The 18,583-nt window shown below is 49.7% G+C and overlaps 3 protein-coding genes across 3 annotated transcripts; all 3 read left to right on the top strand.

Annotated features, from left to right (window-relative positions):
* Positions 1 to 742: 742 nt before the first annotated feature.
* Positions 743 to 2,581, top strand: N7481_011273 (C2 domain protein; the record flags this gene model as incomplete). Its single annotated transcript, XM_057270492.1, has 2 exons — positions 743 to 1,488; positions 1,564 to 2,581. 2 exons carry the CDS (start codon positions 743 to 745, stop codon positions 2,579 to 2,581), a joined length of 1,764 nt encoding a protein of 587 aa, XP_057117666.1.
* Positions 2,582 to 3,464: 883 nt separating this feature from the next.
* N7481_011272 (putative ARF GTPase activator (Csx2)) lies at positions 3,465 to 7,199 on the top strand (the record flags this gene model as incomplete). The annotated part of the gene is made up of 5 exons (XM_057270491.1): positions 3,465 to 3,528; positions 3,608 to 3,738; positions 3,815 to 5,396; positions 5,455 to 5,665; positions 5,735 to 7,199. The coding sequence occupies 5 exons, from the start codon at positions 3,465 to 3,467 to the stop codon at positions 7,197 to 7,199; spliced, it is 3,453 nt and encodes a 1,150-aa protein (XP_057117665.1).
* Positions 7,200 to 14,261: 7,062 nt separating this feature from the next.
* On the top strand, positions 14,262 to 16,367 carry N7481_011271 (putative YT521-B-like splicing factor; the record flags this gene model as incomplete). Its single annotated transcript, XM_057270490.1, has 4 exons — positions 14,262 to 14,361; positions 14,443 to 15,099; positions 15,173 to 15,756; positions 15,849 to 16,367. The coding sequence occupies 4 exons, from the start codon at positions 14,262 to 14,264 to the stop codon at positions 16,365 to 16,367; spliced, it is 1,860 nt and encodes a 619-aa protein (XP_057117664.1).
* Between the last annotated feature and the right edge of the window lie 2,216 nt (positions 16,368 to 18,583).

Below are 18,583 nucleotides of genomic sequence, written 5' to 3'. Positions count from 1 at the left end.
CATCTTTTACCGAATCGGGAAACGCGTCCCTGTGTCTTTTTTAGCGCGAGATGACCTCACGAAAAGACTTTGTATGTTTTCTAGCTTTGTTATTTTTTACCTTCAGGCCCCTTAGTGCGCCTTCCATTAATTGGTATTATTGTCTTTCTCTTCGACAGTTCTTGAGTTGTCGTGTATGCATCTTTGATATTGTCATATCCTTCTGTCTAGATTGATCACAATTCCCCTTAGCCTCGGATACTCGTATCTCACAAACCTTGAGAATATTCAATTACGTACATTTCGCACGGTAGTCTACGAAGGATGGACCATTGATCCTCTGTTTCACCATATTTAGCAAGATATTGATCGACAAGCCAACTGTGGTACTCTGGTCTACATGTACGTACTACAACATAGATCAGCCCCCCCCCAATCAAACTCCAGGATGATCTCATGCCTTGGCAGCCGCGGTTAATGTTGTTGCCTACCTTTGGTACTGTCCTGCCAGTGGGTAAGGCTGAAGCTTGGTTCGTCGCTACAAATTGCCCCACCCTTAGCGGTGGTCCCCTGATTGTCCATGCCCCCCCCTCCCCCATTGCGCATCTGCGATGGTGTTTCCTTTCCTTCTTTTCTCCCTCGACCCGCTTATATCGTTCCTATTCTTATCAGCCCTTGAGACTATGAGACTGCTTCCCCCCCCCACGTTCATCCTGACCTGACCTGACTTGACTTAAACACTCCTCCTCCCCTCACCTTCATCATGGCGCAAAAAGTCGACCACTATGCGCCCAAACTGGTCGAAAAAGCCGACAAGCTCCAAAATCGTCTCAGCATGAAGGAAGATTCGCACCAGCCTGCCGGAGGCTTCGATGCGACTCCTATCCCTCCCGCCCCACCGGGATATACCCTCAAATTCACTTTCCACCGTGGTGTTGACCTTCCGGTCGCCGACTTTGGCAGTTTCTCCTCAGACCCGTATGTCTTTGCGCAACTCTCCGTCGACCTGCCCCGACGCCATAAGCAAGATACGCCGATTCGATTTCGCACGCCCACAATACGCAAGGACATGAATCCAGTCTGGGAATGCGAATGGATTGTCGCGAATGTGCCCGCTTCGGGCTTCCAACTGAAAGCCTATGTCATGGACGAGGATCCCGCGGATCACGACGATAAATTGGGAATCGCTTTTATTGATGTTGGACGACTGTCGGAGGATTGGCCTGGGTTTAAGGAGCAGCCGTTTAAGATTAAAAAGAGGTTTGGCAGTAAGCGCGTTTATGTCTTTACCAATGTTTCCGCGTTTGCGACGGGTCATCATAAGGAATCGTTCCTGATTGCGAGTATTGAATGTCTTGGTCGGACTCCTGGCACTGAGGGGGGTCAGATGTATACTGCTGGCCCTAATCATTGGTTCAAGCACTTTTCTCCTCTTATTGGGCGGTTGGCTGGGACGAAGGATCGGGTTGAGACGACGGATGGGAGTGGGAAGGCAATTAGCCGATACAAGTATGTCGCATCGCGTCGCATTGCACTGCATCGCTACTATTCCTTCCACATTTTGCTAACAGCTTGATAATCTAGCTTCCAGGCCATTCAAATACAACTTTCCGGGCCTGTCCCTTCAGGACTCTACCACCGCTACGTCGAATTCAGACCCTTTATAGCAGGCATGTTCCAAGCGCAAAGTCTTCGAGGAAGAATCCTACACAAAGCCCTACACCACCAACACCAACGAATCTACAACTTCGACCGAACCACCCTCCACGGCGTATTTCCCGAACCCTGCCACGAATTTACGCAAAAGTTCCTCGAATTCGTGAGCTACGGCCAGGGCGGACGAATCTTCACTTACGTGATTACGCTGGATGGACAACTGCGATTCACTGAGACTGGCAAGGAGTTTGGCGTCGATATGCTGAGTAAACACACGATGCATAGTGATGTATCGATTTATATCGCGTACTCGGGTGAATTTTTCATTCGGCGACGCGTGCTTCGGAGTCGACACCGATCTCGATCGCAGTCACCGTCGCAGTCACCGCGTATTGAGGGTGGCATTGCCGTTGACGAGGATGATGATGACCATGCCGACCACGACCACGAGAATATCTCGATGTCGCAGGATACTTCGACTGATCCGGACGACTATGAGCTATTCATCGATAACGATAGTGGAACATACAGACCTAACTCGGCAATGTTGCCGGAGCTGAAAAAGTGGCTAGCGAGCAATTTCCCGGGCCTTCATATTACGACATTGGGTAGTCAAGAGGATGCGGAATTGATGGGTGAGATGAAGGATGAACAGAGGAATTTCAAGAAAGAGCAGGGTCATCTTATCACGTATCTCCAGCAGAGCTCTGCGTCTTCGCTGTCGATTTCGAGCTCGGATGAAGATGAGCTTAATGGTCGGACTGCTGAGCCTTCGACTGCTAAAAAGCGGGGGGATCTTTCGCGCAAGGTTCATGAGATGCGTGATGTTAAGGGGCAGATGATGCGGTGGGTTGAGGCGGATGGTCATGCGGACAAGTCGAAGGCGAAGGCGAACACGAAGGGTCAGCATGTGTCTGGCCGTGAACGATCGTTTTCGACTGGTTAGATTAATGGATCTTCGACGTCGACTCCGGCTAATAATGGAGCTGGACAGGCTGTCTAGTTCATGCTGGCAATCCCTATGGATTTAATACTTTTTGCATTCGCATTCTTGATATTTCTCTCCTTTTCTCTTTCTCTTTCTCTCGGTCCGGAACCGAGGGAATGTCACGACGTTCACGTTCATTATTCACGTTCACGCGGGTCTTGGTGTATCATAGCAATATGCAGCATAATCGTCATTCTTAGTTAGTTTAATGGTATAGAGATCAAACCATGAGACTATCGTGTACAGTGTTGCCACAGCCACAGTGTGCTAGTGTGATAGTGTCCTAGTGTCCTCTGACCTGACCATTCCAGTCTAGGGCATTTGACACTTGACTCATAAGTATGAGAATGGAATGTTGGCGCCTTTAGGAGAGGCGCATGGAGGCTGAAACAAAGACGTTGCTCCGCCCCTCGAGGTGAATAGCAGTAGCAGTAATAATAGCACGGGACAGGTAACTTGGAAATAAAAAGAATGGGCTTTCCATCATAAAACAATATTTGACCACAGGTACAGTAGTCTACTCGTACTCTGTAAACGATCAAGTGAAACCGAACCAATCTACGGAGTACTCATACTCCACTGTTCGATCCCAAGCTTCTCAAGTTCCCTTCGACTCCACCTTCTCCCTCCACCTTCCGCCCTCCGCCCCCTCCTCCTTCTCCTCCCACACTCAAAACACATTCAAACCGCTCTCCACGACTGAATGACGGATTTATCTCCTTGTTCGCTTTCTCATTCCCTAGGGCCATCTGACTCCGTACCCTTTTATCGATGGCCGATTGACTTGGTGTTGACCCCATCTCCTTCTCGCGCCGTGACTTGATTTCTCGTCTGCGCCATCATGGGCAATGTCGCCAGTCGCCTCGACGATGCCGGAAATTTGTTCTTCAAGGACCAGAATAGATGTATGTCCAGGACTTACAGGCCCTGCGCTTGTTTTACACTCGGGTTCTCCCCCCCCCATGCTAACGAAATCGACCATAGTCTCGATCGCATCGGTCACCATCAGCAACTCCCGACGCCCTCTGTTAACCCTCTCCCCGAACGCGTTCCCTGCGGTCAGGTATATAGCGAAGCGAGATGCAAGCGACGACACCCCTATTGAATATATTCAGGTAGGTATCACCGTGCGACCGCCGATTATACTGGCATCTGTGGACTGTGGACTAACTGGGTGGATCAACACAACAGGACCCCGATGTCCCTCCGTCTGCTGCGATCCCGACCTTCTTGCTCCGTCTTTCAAACGATGAGGAACTCATCTTTAATTTCACCTTCGTCCTCCGCCAAACAGCGACCGGTAATCTCGCGGGATCCACCGTCAATGGCGTTGCGACCTCGCTCCCTGAGGTAGCCAACACCAACCTCACTGGGCTCACCTTCGCCCACGCGTCAAACTCCAAGGAACTTGACAACCTAATTACGCGGGAATTTCACGCAAACCCGAACCTTCAAAACAATTCCAATGTCCAACTGATTGGTGATTACTCGACCGATGGTAGCCCCTCCGTCTCGTTCGACTGGTCCTGGAGATGGAAGCCTCCCAAGACGACGGAGGATAAAGGTGGCGGCTGGCGGAACAGCTGCAGCTTTTTGGACTACGATTCAAGAACCAACCGCCTCAATACCCTCGCACATTTCTCCTTCTGGGTACATAACTCCATTCGGTCCCTACCTAGTCCGCTGATAATGTCGCCGAACCTCGAGTTGCCCGTTCCCTTTCCCCGCCGTCGCATTCCTTCCACCCAGTCGGTCATTTCACAGGCCAGTGATAGCGAAAATTTCTCGAACCCCAACCTCCCTTCCATCACCCCGCCTGAATCGTCGGAGGGCATACCGCCGCCTCCAACTGCGCCCCCACCCCCACCTCCCGTTAAAGTCGACCTTGCTTCTCGCGCCGGAGAAGATATGAACGTGGAAGATGGGCCCCTGTTCCGAGCTACAATGAAGGCGTTGGAACAGAAGACAGGAAATATGCGTACAAAAATAAAGAAGGTCTTGAAAAAGGCAGAGGCTGCGCAGTCCGCACAAACGACTTTCAACGAAGCCATGGAGGGTTTCCTGGGCTCCTTGAACGAGGCATCGACATCCAATGCCAACGCCATTCAACCTGCTTTAGACCACTATTTTGAAAAGATCGCCCGTCAGATTCAAAATTATGAACAGTTGAACGCTCTTCAACTGCAAAAGCTCGTCATCGAGCCTCTTGTCAAGCTATACACTAACGATATCAAGCAAGCGGAAGCGAAGAAGAAAGATTTTGATGAAGAGAGTCGTGATTATTATGCCTACGTCAGTCGGTACCTCGGCCAGCGACAGGATTCGCTCAAGGAGAAAAAGCGCGCAGAGAGTGACTCAAAATATCAAGCCAAACGTCGAAACTATGAATTAAGACGCTTCGACTATTCTGCCTTCATGCAAGATCTTCACGGAGGTCGCAAGGAACAAGAAGTCTTGTCGCATCTGACTAAATATGCAGACTTTCAAGCTAAGAATTTCTTGGCGGCTGCCAATAAGATTGAAAAAATGGTTCCCCAACTGGACTCTCTAGTTCACGAGGTCAATAGGGCGGATAAGGAGTTCCAGTTCAAGCGGACTGAGCGCGAGGAGTTTCGCAGAGCTCTTGAAAAGAACAGTAACCCTTACCTTGAGCCCGATGCCATCGCAGGTCCGTCACACGTGGCCGCTACATTTACCACAGCCGCCAACGGGGCTGCTTCGAATGAAACTGAGCTTGGCCGAGCTGATAGCACTGGCTCTCAACTCCGGGGGGGTTATTAGCAATAGTTCCTCCGTTTCGTCCCAGGCTAATGTCGGGTCGGTCAGCTCAGCTGCTGGCACATCTGCTCCTACTGGTAGCGCTGGATCTGCCGGCGGATCTGGTCAAAATCGGTTCAAGGGCATTCGCGATCTGGAGGAGCCTGCTGCTACTGGGATCGATCGCAGTGTCGGCCAGCAGCGAAAAGAAGGGTTGCTGTGGGCGCTTTCCCGTCCTGGATCACACATGGATCCGAAGGGTATCAACAAGCAGGCCTGGCACAAGTAAGTACTAGTCTAGTCTCTTGGCATTGCTTAGCTTGTTTCATAAACTAACAAACACTTTCCCCGCAGATTCTGGATTGTCTTGGATCAAGGCAAACTCTCGGAATACAGCAACTGGAAGCAAAAATTGGATCTGCACATGGAGCCCATCGACCTTCGAATGGCATCGGTTCGGGAAGCTCGTAATGCCGAGCGACGTTTCTGCTTTGAAGTGATCACTCCCCAATTCAAGCGCATCTATCAAGCCACATCGGAAGAAGATATGGCGACTTGGATTCGATCCATCAATAACGCGCTCCAAAGCGCCGTTGAAGGACAAGGTATGCCGGCGCCTCCTCCGTCCTCATCGGAGAAGTCTTCTGCTGGCCGTGATATCGGTTCGGTTCTTACCGGGAAAAGCTCGTCGGTGTCTGGTCATCACTCCTACTCAAATAGCTCTAGCAGTGCCAGCGCCGGTGGTGTCACCCGCCGTACAACAGTCGGAGCAAGGCCGAGCTATGTTCGCCATGACAGTAACAGCTACGAAGAGAACCCGGCACGACTGCTCCAAACGGTACGCGACGCCGACGAGGGAAATAAATGGTGTGCGGATTGTGGATCCTCCTCCAAGGTCGAATGGGTGTCAATCAACCTGGGAATTGTACTATGCATCGAATGCAGTGGTATTCACCGATCTCTCGGCACACACATTTCCAAGATCCGATCTCTAACACTAGACGTCCACTCCTTCTCGAACGACATCGTCGAAATCCTCCTCCAAATCGGCAATCGCGTCAGTAACATGATCTGGGAAGCAACACTCGACCAATCGCTCAAACCAATCGCAAGTTCCACCCGCGAGCAACGCCTGAAATTCATCACGGCGAAATATGTCGACCGAGCATACGTCGAGGGCGTCCCATCCCCGCGTTCCCGTTTCGCAACACCAGACGAGACCCTCCTCGCCTCGGTCAAGAAAAACGATATCCAGGGCGTCCTTTATGGAATTGCCTTACGCGGTAATGTCAACGTACCCGATCGTTCACGCAGTACGCCGGCTATATTCCTCGCACTGGCTGCTACAGACCCCGCCACACCGGGATCAACACCTACCCCTACCCCTACGACCCTCTCCGCCCGGCCCAGCGCAAAGGCAATCCCCTTCCCCATGGCCGAACTGCTGGTTCAGAACGGCGCGGAGATTCCTCCCCAACCACCATCAATCCCTCTATCCCCGGCAGCACAGCTGTACCTCAGTCAGCGCGTTGCGCGAAATCCGGGGTTCAGCGCCGCCGCCGCTCCTCCCCCCGTTCCTGGGAAGTCTTTGTCTACCAATAACAATAACCCTAACGATACCCTCGGCTCGCTGCCTACCATTCGCTCCGCTAGTAAGGATAGTTCTTCTTCTTCTGTTGCTTCGCAGGCTCCTGGTTCTGGACCGGGCTCGGGATCGGGATCGGGCTTTGCGGAGAAGGAGAAGGAGAAGTTGTCTAAGCGTGGAAGTGCTGGTGCTAGATTTGCGGGGAAGGTCGCTTCTCTTGGAATTGATCGATAGATCAATCGCTTACCTTGCCTTGTCTAGCATTGTCTTGCCTTGTGGGTGCAAAGCAAATGATGATCCTGTTTTGTTCTTGATGACTTGGTGCTTTGCTTAATTCTAATTATATCCTCCATCCTCTCCATCCTCTCCATCCTCTCTATCCTCCATCCTGCTCTAATGAGATTCGCATGAACACATTTTTCTTTACTTCTTCTTCATCTTCTTCTTCTTTTCTTTTCTGTCGATGATGACTATTTTCTTTCTGTTCGTATGGCCTAGCTTGGCCTGGCTTGGCTTGGCTTTGGTTTTGTCTTCGCCCTTTGGGAATCACCGTGATGTCTGTGATGTGATGTGATGTGATGTGATTTTTTGATACTACTTTCCCCCCCACCCTCATATTCAGACTTTTTTCGTCCGAGTCCTGGCAGGATGACGATGACGATGACCACCCCCCTTCTTCTTTTCTTTTCTTTTCTTTTCATGTTCATGTTCATTTCACCATCTGCTGAACTAACGTAACGTTGGGTTGGTTTTCTCTTTTTTTTCTTTTTCACCCTTTGAGGAATGTCATCTGCTAAGAATAAAGTTTCTCTTGGGCTTTTTTTCTTACTCTTTTCTTTTCTTTTCTTCTATTCTATGACTGCATGTTCTCCTACCTCTACTCTGCTCTACTTTTGTTGTGTTTGGTTCGGTTCGGACGGACAATGTCGGCATGGGACAGCACTCGTGTACTGACCGATTCTGGTCGTGCTTGTGTGTATGGGTGGACTGGACTGGAGTGGAGTGTAGGAGAACCCCTTTTTTACCTAGTATTTATGTATGGTATGATTCACATGGCTGTATTAGCTGTTCTAATGGTACTAGCTATTACTTTTTTTTGCTCTACATTGGGAATCGTCAATGATACTAGTAGTAGTAGTAGTATCTTCTCTTCTCTCTTGGACTATCCTAGTTGTAGTAGGTAGTATATATGATTTACGAATGAACCCGGAACTGCTATAAATTTCAAGTTGACTGAAAAAAGTACTTACCTGGATACTTATGCGTGCATGTCATGTGCGTAGCAGCCGATCGAAGCTGTGAGTATTTGTTTTGAGGCGTGACGTGAGGGCGAGGTGATGCATGGTCCACATAGATGTTCTACCACTCTCCCAACCTGACTCAGTATTCCAGAAAAGCATCACATTTCACATTCCACCTGACTTGTCAATGCGACGGGATGGGCTAGACCGGCCGGAACTCTGCGTTGCATTGGACTGCACCGTGAATCACATGCGTCTCGAGTGCAAGGGAGTCGAGTCGACCCTCAACCAATAATATGTCTTGTAATTTAAGTTCGTTAATATGTAATCATTCTCACATATTGAGGCATCTTCCATGTGTATAACCGACCAGCAATTCGACCTTATCCAGGTAAATCGCTAATATGTAAGATTTACGTCAATAAGATGAAATTGCTTTTAACGACCTTAATGTAGATCCAAAGACATTCCTAACTCACCCCAACACTCGATTAGGATCGCAGATCACACGGAATTCAACAGACCCGCTGACCTGACAGCAAACTTGAATTCATCTAGCAGGTACGAGTATGGTATGTCGCTGCCTGAAAGTGGCGATATTCACTTGACCCTCTCCTCTACAAGGCGGAGACCTAGCCTAAGTGTAGTACAGTGTCTGGACTGGATCTGAATTGATATCCACTTCTGCAGTTCCAGTTCCAGTTGCAGTTGCAGTTGCAGTTGCAGTTGCACTTGACCTTGACTTTGACTTTGGACTTGACAGTATGCATGTACTGTAGGATGGGGCGGTGGCGTCTGGCGTCTGGCGCCAACGTACTTTGAATCTGTAAATCACATTGTGGAAGTGGAAGGGATATCTGTAGGTACTTTGGCACGGGACACAGCACTGTACGGAGTATTATCAGGTCCAATTCCAATTCCAAATCAATGATCCGCCGAGCCTAGCCCTAGCCCAGCCCAGCCCCAGCCCTACCACGATCCTCCTGTGAGACATGGAATGCATGCCAAGCTCTCTTAACGAAAACGAGGAAGATGCATATGTACATACCCGTGAGGGGGAGAGAAGCGATGCGGGCTTCTGCCCCTGCTCCTCATCAGCTGGAACCTTGTCTTGTTCTTGTTCTGTTGATCCCTGCAGGTGCTTATTCCCGACAGGGAATAAAAGGCATGACTTGGCCTTGGCCACAACGAACGATGAACCAATGACTCAATTTGGGACCCATTGATCACCCTTCGATCTGGCAGCTTTTGTCCAAGTCCAACCCTTCCTTGACCAGGGACGGGGCTGTGCAGATTGACATTGACCATGTCGACTGGGACTGGGTGTGGTGCGGAGTACTTTTACATGCTTTCGCTCTCGCTCTTAGACCACTGCTCCGCTGACTGTCCCGCCATGGGGGCAGGTAAATACTGCAGATGCATGTATGTACATCCGTAGATGGGTTGGGTTAGGTCCATCATAGCTAGGGCTGCGCAACCCCTAAGGCCGATCATAGCAGATCCGTCTTCCGTGATTGGGAAATAGCCCGGTGTCCAAGCAGAGAAGGTACAACAGTACATACATTATGTACCCTGTTTTCTGCGACGGTGGCGCGTTCGTTATGATGTTGTTCGACTGTTCGCAAGATTAATCCGCTCCGATCCAGAGGGGCGAAGCGGAGGTCTCAGGTCCGAAGGGTCATTGTGACTTCACACGATGCATTGGCGATCGATGTGGGTTGTGATGTTGATACACATCAGTGGCGTGAAATGGGGAGGAATATCTAACGGTGCGACGTCTCAGTTGGAGCTCACATTATGCGGGAAAGCAAATGGTTAACGTCGGTGGTGGGAATGATTGGTTGTGGTTGGTCGAATGCGCCAGGAACGTGGAGTGTTGGCGGTGGAGGTGATGTCATCTTTTCAGCCCACCGCCCCCGAGTGGAGTGCCTGAGGCGTTGGGGCTTGCGGCGATCTGTTCAAGGTACGGATACTCGAATACGAGAGAGGGAAAGTGCTGATCGTTTTGGCAGAGCAAAAGGAACTAACGGGCCAACTCCGATGTGTAGATTTGATCACGACACGGTTGAAGTGTCAATGGTGGGATTTGGATGGAGTATGGAGTCTGGATGGAGTTTGTACTATGGAGTGGGTGGCTTTCCACTGCATGGGGCGCGCAGAATTGGCATTGGCGTTGGCACTGACATTGGCGATCGAGGGACACGATAGGCATAGTGTGATTGTTCGAGTCATGTGGTTGGGTGATCGAGGTACCTTTGATCAGTCTGAATCATACTAGTATTATCTTTGTTCTGTTAATGGTACATACTCCGAGCCCGTACCACGGATAAGTCACGCGGGCGGTAGTCCTCAAAAATTGTAAGCTCGGAAATGAGGTTGGCGCAGTGAAGTGCGAATAATTGGAGCTTTGGAGCTCGAGTGGCAAAAGGACAATGACTTTCGCTGGCTCGTGGCTATTGTTATAAATTCGATACACAGAAGTATTTCCAATGGGTCGATGGGTGCGTTTGATTGGTGTCACATGATCTGGAGAAAGAATCCGGGGAATAGACACCATCAATTATTGGCAAATAAGGGTCTCGTTTAGCTTATCAGTTCTGGGCAGATGGGTAATTGTGTAGTGCGCTGTGGGTGTAGTTCACGAGAACCACAGAGCTCATCAACAAGGACTCAACGACGGTGGTGAGAGCGGACACGGACATCCCTTTGTCCCCTCCCACGCGGGTACCCCGAGGGATTCTATACTTCTGCCTCCAGGCTTTTGCTGTTGCTTTGGCTTGGTACGAGCACTAGTAATGCTTCACTCTCTTCACTTTTCCCCACACCATTGCCACCGCACCAACCTCCTAACTATGGAGATCTATGGGGACAGCAGTTGGCTCTGGCCAAATGGTATACAGTAAATCACAAAAGATCGTCATGGTGGAGATTATGATTGGAGGCATCTTATCCCGGGTGACCGCCTCTAGTGGATCCATAGCGACCTCCGATCTCGCCTGCTTCGTCTCTCGCGCCTCAAGCTTCCACATCGGCCCATTTTTCACAATTTCAGAGTCTCCAATTGGACAATCCTGCTCGCCCTGACTGTCCACTCTCGCGCGCTCTCTTATCTCATCCGGCCCCAATCATTGGGGAACCGTTGCCACCTTTCAACGCCCATGAGGTCGAAATACAGTACACCTTCTGCGGCGGGTTCCCGCCGCACCCGACAGAGTGGTCTGATCGACCTGGTGCCTTGGGTCGCCTCCCAGACTCTAAACCAGGCTCGGTACCCTGTGCGACAACATTGCAGACGCGTCTCAGTATTTCCGGCAGGGCCGTACGCGGTTCTTCCTGGTTTGCATGGACCTAGAAGGAATGATTGAATTCCTAACCCTAACGTGGTAGTCGCTTGGGCCGCGCCACCGCGGGATTCGAGCGAATTGGGTTCCACCCCATTCAGGGTGGGATCATGATCGAGTCTAGTGGGAGCGTACCAGCCAGGACATACCCCAAGTGTGCGCCGCCCAACATTATTTCTGTACTCGTATGCCGATTTTGGACTCCCCTTGCGCCTGACAAAGCCACCGGCCTCCCTTTCCGATATGTCAAGTCCCGGTATTTTGAGCGTTAGCGTTCCAGAAGTAGAATTCTTCCGGAATGCACCTATCAATGTGGCAGAAAGGGCCGCTGGATGGCACTTCAACGGTAATTATTTAATATTTTTTTCCCTTCCATTTTATTTTCCCCCTTTTGTACAATGTGTACACTTGTACGGAGTACCCTCTCCACCTTCCCCCCTTCGAACCCATCCTAACCCACCCCCGACAGTGGCGAACTGGAACACCACCGCCACAGATTGTGCAGCCATCATTGGGCGAATTTCTCAATTCGTGCCTTTAGGCCCCGATTAGTCAAGGTACCTCCAGCGCCAATCGCACTTCTCTTCCTCAGCCTTCGTGGGGACTCCCCAAAAAAAGGTCTCCATGAATCTCCATTCATGATCGGCAAATGCCTTTTTGCCTCTATGGAGTAGTAACCTCATGGATTTGACAAATTCCAGTGAGATGTCCGTGTCATTGGCCTGTGGTGGCCAAGACTTTGTTTTTTTAAAAATCTTTTTCTATTTTGAAATAATATGCAATGCGTATCCGCGGATCGCCCAAGCCTCAGTTCCCCACGGCCCTCATCGAGCCACTTCCACTTTTCCGCAAGATTTCTTTTTTTCCAAAAAAAAAAAAGTTGTCAACGGTTCCAAAATAAAAATAACAAAGCACCTCCACCTTTGAATGACAAGCATTTGTCACTGCAAGAGATCCAGAGACGTGGATCGGCGGAGGCAGTCCCTCGCCCTGGAAACCCATTCAATCCAATTGATATGCTCGCTGGCTCGGCCACAACATCATTGACCCACTGAGGGTGTACTCATCCGAACTGTGCCAAAGGGCTGTCTCCGATCCTCTTCGGTCCTATCCGCACTGGAGACCGTGCCTTTAGGTACTTGATCCCAGCCTTTTGTCACTCTTCAGCCACATCTGCCAAGGAGACATCAGGTGCCCGAAGTCCATCGAGTCCGCCACTGGGTCAAAGATAAATTCAAGGGCTGTCAGCAAGGCATCGGTGTGTGTTGTGCGTGCGTGTTGCGTATTTATGCGAAATTGGGGCTCTTTTCTCCATTTCAAGTTTGCCTCATTTTTATTTTTTTTTTCCGCTCGTGAGCACCACTACTGCCTCCACTCGGCTCTTCACGGCGAGCTATATCTTCATCAACCCGAGGTCTCAGCCCCGGGGTCGATTCTCGACTGCCCTTACCTTCTATTTTAGCTCAAGGCGTGTTCAAATTGTCGCAGGCCACCCCTCGACTTCCTTCGTTGCATCTCTATCCTGAGTGTCCCCTGGTCAGCTTGTCATGCCCAATTGCCTCTGCCCCCTCCCCCTTCCAATTTCACTCTAACTGGTCACACAGGCACTTACACTTTGGTCTTGTTCTCTTATTCCTGTCCCGTTCCCGTTTTAAGCCAAAATCACGGTATGTTTTCTTATTTTCCTATGTCTTTTTCTTTGGTACATGCCCCTCAATTCCCCCTTTGATGAAGTTTCCTGCCCACACTATCCTCAAAACTACCTCCATTACCGTGTGGAAGGAATCCCGCCGAGCCGAATGGAAGGCGAGGACAAATTGTTTCATTTTGTGGAGTTAATCCCTCCCGGGGCTGACTGGCTAAGCCCTATCTGGCCCCGGCGGTGCATGATTCCCCCAAAGGCCAAAGTTCTAGCAAAGGCCACGCTATGTAATGGGCCTTTTCGTGCTGAAGTCCCCGGAAGATAAACCGGCGCTCCCCTTTGCTGCCGCCGAGGGATTGACACCTGGGTCTCCACTAACGTGATTATCTACGCGCATCTATATTTCCCTGTTTACTCGTCCCACCTGATGGAATTTTTTTTTGGCAATTCTCTCACTGCCCCCTCCAATATGTGCCACATAGTGGCGTTCCTTTGGAGAGAGCACACCGGTTCACCTTCGCTGTCATTAGTGATGCATGTAATCCCAATACTGCTGCATCCTAACTGCTACCCCATCTCCTCTGCCCTTCTCTCCCTCCCCTACGAAGTGAACCCTTAAGCACTGGGATTGATTTCTTGTTCTCGAGCCCTTTCGCTCATCTGGCAGTCCCCAATTTTTTATTCACATGGCGAGGAGTGGTGTTGTTCTGCTGTTAGCTCGTCCCACTTCTCACCCCGTGGCTTTTGTTTCTTCGCATCCCTCATGAGTTCTCCATTGACGATTTCAATCCTTCTGGACAGCACATTCGACTTCAAGCCTTTGCTTGATTCAAATTTTCTCCTGTCAGCCTGTGGAATTTGATAATATACGCAAATATATTGATCTTTTGTGGAAATACATAACTATTCCTGGCCCACGGTTATAAGATTGGAGGCCATTGCAAGGTATATCGGTGGTCATTGAGATCTTTTGATTTTGAGTGGGCCACTGACTTTTCCGTCTTCTACGATTGTAGTGGGAGTGTTTTACATTCAGTCTCCTTGTTGTCACTCGTCTTACGAACCGGGCTCCATGGGTGATGCTTCTTCCGGAACGATCAACCCAATCCGAGGGACTGATGGGATACCCACGACATCAGAGCCCGATGTTTCGAGGCGAACTTCAACACCAGGTATGTCTTGATGCTTTGTCCAAGCAAGACCATCACGACGCAGAAGAGAAACACTAACCCGAATTCTTCCATTTGCGATAGGAAACACAAAGGCTAGCCAACTCGCGCAACCAGCACCAACACCCATCAACTACCCGTCAAGCCCATCAGGTTTCCCGCCTCATGGTCGATATGCGCCGCCCCCGTCTTCTATGAACATGGCTAACATGGCTTATGCTCTGCCTGGTCATCAGTCGACTGGTTCGCCGTTCGAACAACAGCACCACATGCATCACTACCCCACCACCCACGCCCAGGGGATGATGTATCCCATGCAATCAATGGGACATTATCCTGGTCAACCTCCCGGTGGTGCTGTTCCTTATGGTGTCCCCTACGCTCCAAACTTTCCTCCGTACGCCATGCCTCAACACCCGGGGGCCGCTCAACACGGGGGTCATTACCCTCCGTTCGTCTCCAGCCCATCGATGCAGAATATGACTCGGCATTCCCCCTCATATGGGCCGGGCTACTACCACCCGGGCTACAGCGTATCCTACGGGCCTGGGGCTCTTCCTGTGCCTACTCCAATGCGACAACCGACTCGTCAGGGCTCGGCCTCGGGCTCTCGGGGATCTTCTTCTGCAAGCCCTTCGAAGCGGGATGTGGATAAGCAGACAGCCGAGGAATATGATGTTTCGAAGACTATCGTGGATGGCTCTAACCCGATGAAGTTGGCAGCAGGCTTGAACGCTTCTGGTAAGTGGTTCCCATAATTTGATACTCGTGATTTAATTCGCAGAAGTTGTTGCTAATACTTCATAACCAACAGACGCGATCCCCTTAGCATACACAGCGCCTTCGTCGACAAATTCGCCCCGAGGGCCCCCGCGAAAGCCCAAGCAATCCGGTCACGCACTCTGGGTTGGAAACCTACCACCAGGCGCTAGTGTAATAGATCTCAAGGACCATTTCTCGCAAGACGCCACGGACGATATCGAGAGTGTGTTTTTGATCTCGAAGAGCAACTGCGCGTTCGTCAACTACAAATCTGCTCCCGCTTGTCTCGATGCATTGGCGAGATTCCATGATTCGCGCTTTAATGGCGTACGTCTTGTTTGTCGGCTACGCAAAGGATTTACAGCTCCCGGATCTGGCTCGATTGGCGTTAATGGTCTGGGGCCACGTTTACGGAATGAGGAGCCTCCCGACTCCCCAATCGGCGGCGAGGTTATAGCTACAGAACCAGAGACGGCGCCAGGTCCCCTCCCTTCAACCCAGGATGAGAATGCTCGATCTATCGACCGGTATTTCATTGTGAAGAGTTTGACGGTGGACGATCTTGAACTCAGCAAGCAGAGTGGTATCTGGGCGACTCAGACTCATAATGAGACCAGTCTCAACCAAGCCTTTGAAGTAAGTCATTTCGATCGTATTTCATTTGCAATTACGTTTCGCCCCCGCCTCGTATTTTCAAGTTGATTCTAACCCGTCTTTCTTTTCTCTAGAACACCGAACATGTTTACCTAATCTTCTCCGCAAACAAATCAGGCGAATACTTCGGCTACGCCCGAATGCTATCACCAATCAGCGACGACGAAGCCCTAGCCCTGGAAATGCCCATCCGACCAGAACCCACCCCAGGCTCTACCCCGGCTCCGGAAGAACTAGAAATGACCCTCACACCCGCGACAGCCAACGCGCCCAAGGGCCGTATCATCGACGACTCAGCCCGCGGCACGATCTTCTGGGAAGTCGAGTCCCTCGACGACGAGCCTGATGACGCACGTAGCGAGCGCAGTGTTGAGGTCTGTCTCGAGGATGGCGAAGCGGAGGGACAATCTTTTGGCAAACCGTTTCGTATTCAGTGGTTATCGACTGAACGGGTGCCATTCCATCGGACGCGGGGTTTGCGGAATCCGTGGAATGCGAATCGAGAGGTTAAGATTGCGCGGGATGGGACCGAGATCGAGCCGACTGTCGGCCGGAAACTTATTCAGTTGTTCCACTTGCCCTCGCATTCTTGAAGCAAGGACCCGGATGACAACCGGGGAGGACGCGGGTCTTTTTTCCCCCCTGGAATGCGCACGGGGATTGGAGGATGAGTAGCAATGTGATGGATCCAATCGAGGGTTCGAGGGTTCGTCAGCATGCATGCATGGCCTGATCTAATCTGCTTCCGAGTCTCCTTCTTATCTAGGTATATTCGGCCGACTTGGATGCTGATGCCGACAGGGAGGAAATTCCGTAAGAATTGGGGGACAGTTGGACTGCTGTGCTGTGCTGTCTATTGTCTTTTTTCAGTCTGCAGTGTGTTGACGATGACGATAGGCGAAGGGGGAGGATAAACTGTGGGAAACGAGTAATACACGTTCATTTCAATCTTGATGTTTTTCTTTTTTCATTTTTTTTTTCAGATATACATATTTTTGTGGGGTCTCGCTCCAGTTCCTCGTTATAAGAGATAACTTGAATTATACATACCCTAGGCGAAGGGTGTATTAGTACTGGAATTTTCCTGATAGGTGACACACAGCTTTTCTACCTCGTTGGTTTCCGCTTTAACGAGGGTTGCTGAGTATACTTCTCAACTTGGAGCCCCTGGAGGTTTGTAAGATCATTTGTGTAGTAAATGAATACTGTTGTTTATACATCTCGTTTGTCATGTTGCCGCTATCCATTGGAATTATCACTAGTGCCATGGTCAACCCAGTCAGAAATGCCATTTCTTACAAAAAGAAACCTCGCATATTTTAAGAAAAACGTTTATATAAAACGCTGCGACGAGCTGTGTCAATCCTAATTTACTGGACAAACTATGGCCTGAGGCATGAGTTTATCAGGCATCCAGGCCATCGCACCTTTCATCCATGGATGTCTAGACAGCTTCGCTCTCTTCTCTTTGTTTGTTGGCACCGCCACTTACCCTCTTCATACTCTCATATTTCTAACAAAATGGACTATATTCAGAAACCACTTACTGAGGCCTACGGCCTCAGACTTAGCGTCATGGCCAGCTCACACTTCATGTATCATACATGCAGGACTAGGGTCTACATCCTTGTCTGCATTGTATTGGCTTCCATTGCTCTACATCGGCCATTGCACCCATCACACGCCGTTTGTTGTTAGATTGGTAGATATAGCGTGGATCCTCCACAGCATAGCTCCCATCATGTTCCATGTTCCATGCTTCCGTCTCTCCTAGTATCACTGCTCCTCTTTTGAGCTCGATGGGCAGCTTCTCTCAATCAAGATGCCTGCCAGAACATTCGTCCGCATCCGATACAGTTGACAGTGCAATAAAGCTACGCACTCTTCACCGATGGGGCCGGTATGAGAGAGTACAGCTGTACCTGGAGGTTTATAGTGAGAAAGTAAAGCGACTTGTCATAATGGTAATAAAAAATTACCAAAACCACCTATTAATGCTGGCATAACCATAAAGAAAATCATCATTACTAAGATATTTCAATTCACTTTGTCTGATTATAAGATTTCTCTTTGATCTCTAGATCTCGCTATATTAATCTTGAAAATGTTATAATTAATAATAACATTAATATATATATTCAACAATAGAATATTGTTCACCCCTTTTATATGTAATATCATTTAAAACTCTAAGTTCTGAACTTTTCTGCGTAATAATAAAACAACTTTATTTATAATCATACACAGAAAACATCAAGTCATTTTACCTTCTCACTATAAACCTCCAGGTACAGCTGTACGCTCTCATACCGGCGCCATTGGTCTTGATCTCCAAGACACCGAGTGCGTTGTACTCCTATGAGTTGAAGACTCCTCTCTCAAGGAAGATGTGGGCTTCAAAGCATACATGCCATGCCCTCTGATTCAAAATCTCGAGGCAACTTGGCTGTCTCTCTGACTCCTCGTTGATCACGTCGATGACCATCTTGAACGTGTCGCATGGCATCCAACCGTCGCGGAGCTTGCCAATACCTATGTCGACAGCGGATTTGTCTCGAAAGGTTTTATCAAAGGAGCTAATTGTCTGGACGTCTAAGAAGCGGCATGTGTTGCTCAATCGAGCACTGAATCCGAATATATTACTGCTATCATTGCGACAAAATTTTAACGCTGCTGATGGACTTACCAAACCATTGGAGCGTCTCCTTTTTCAGCGATTTATTCAATTGCTAGGCCTTCGTCGCCTGGATTAGTCATTGTTTTCATTTTGTTGTTCCTTTGCTGGTTTTTTCCCTCTAGGTTCTTTTCT

The sequence above is a fragment of the Penicillium waksmanii genome (assembly GCF_028829765.1).
Source record: "Penicillium waksmanii strain IBT 27052 chromosome Unknown utg000009l:1.0-4314994.0:1.0-4318279.0, whole genome shotgun sequence".
Lineage (NCBI taxonomy): Eukaryota > Fungi > Ascomycota > Eurotiomycetes > Eurotiales > Aspergillaceae > Penicillium > Penicillium waksmanii.
The sequence above is the reverse complement of the archived record's forward strand: the minus strand, read 5'-3'. Positions and strand labels throughout refer to the sequence as shown.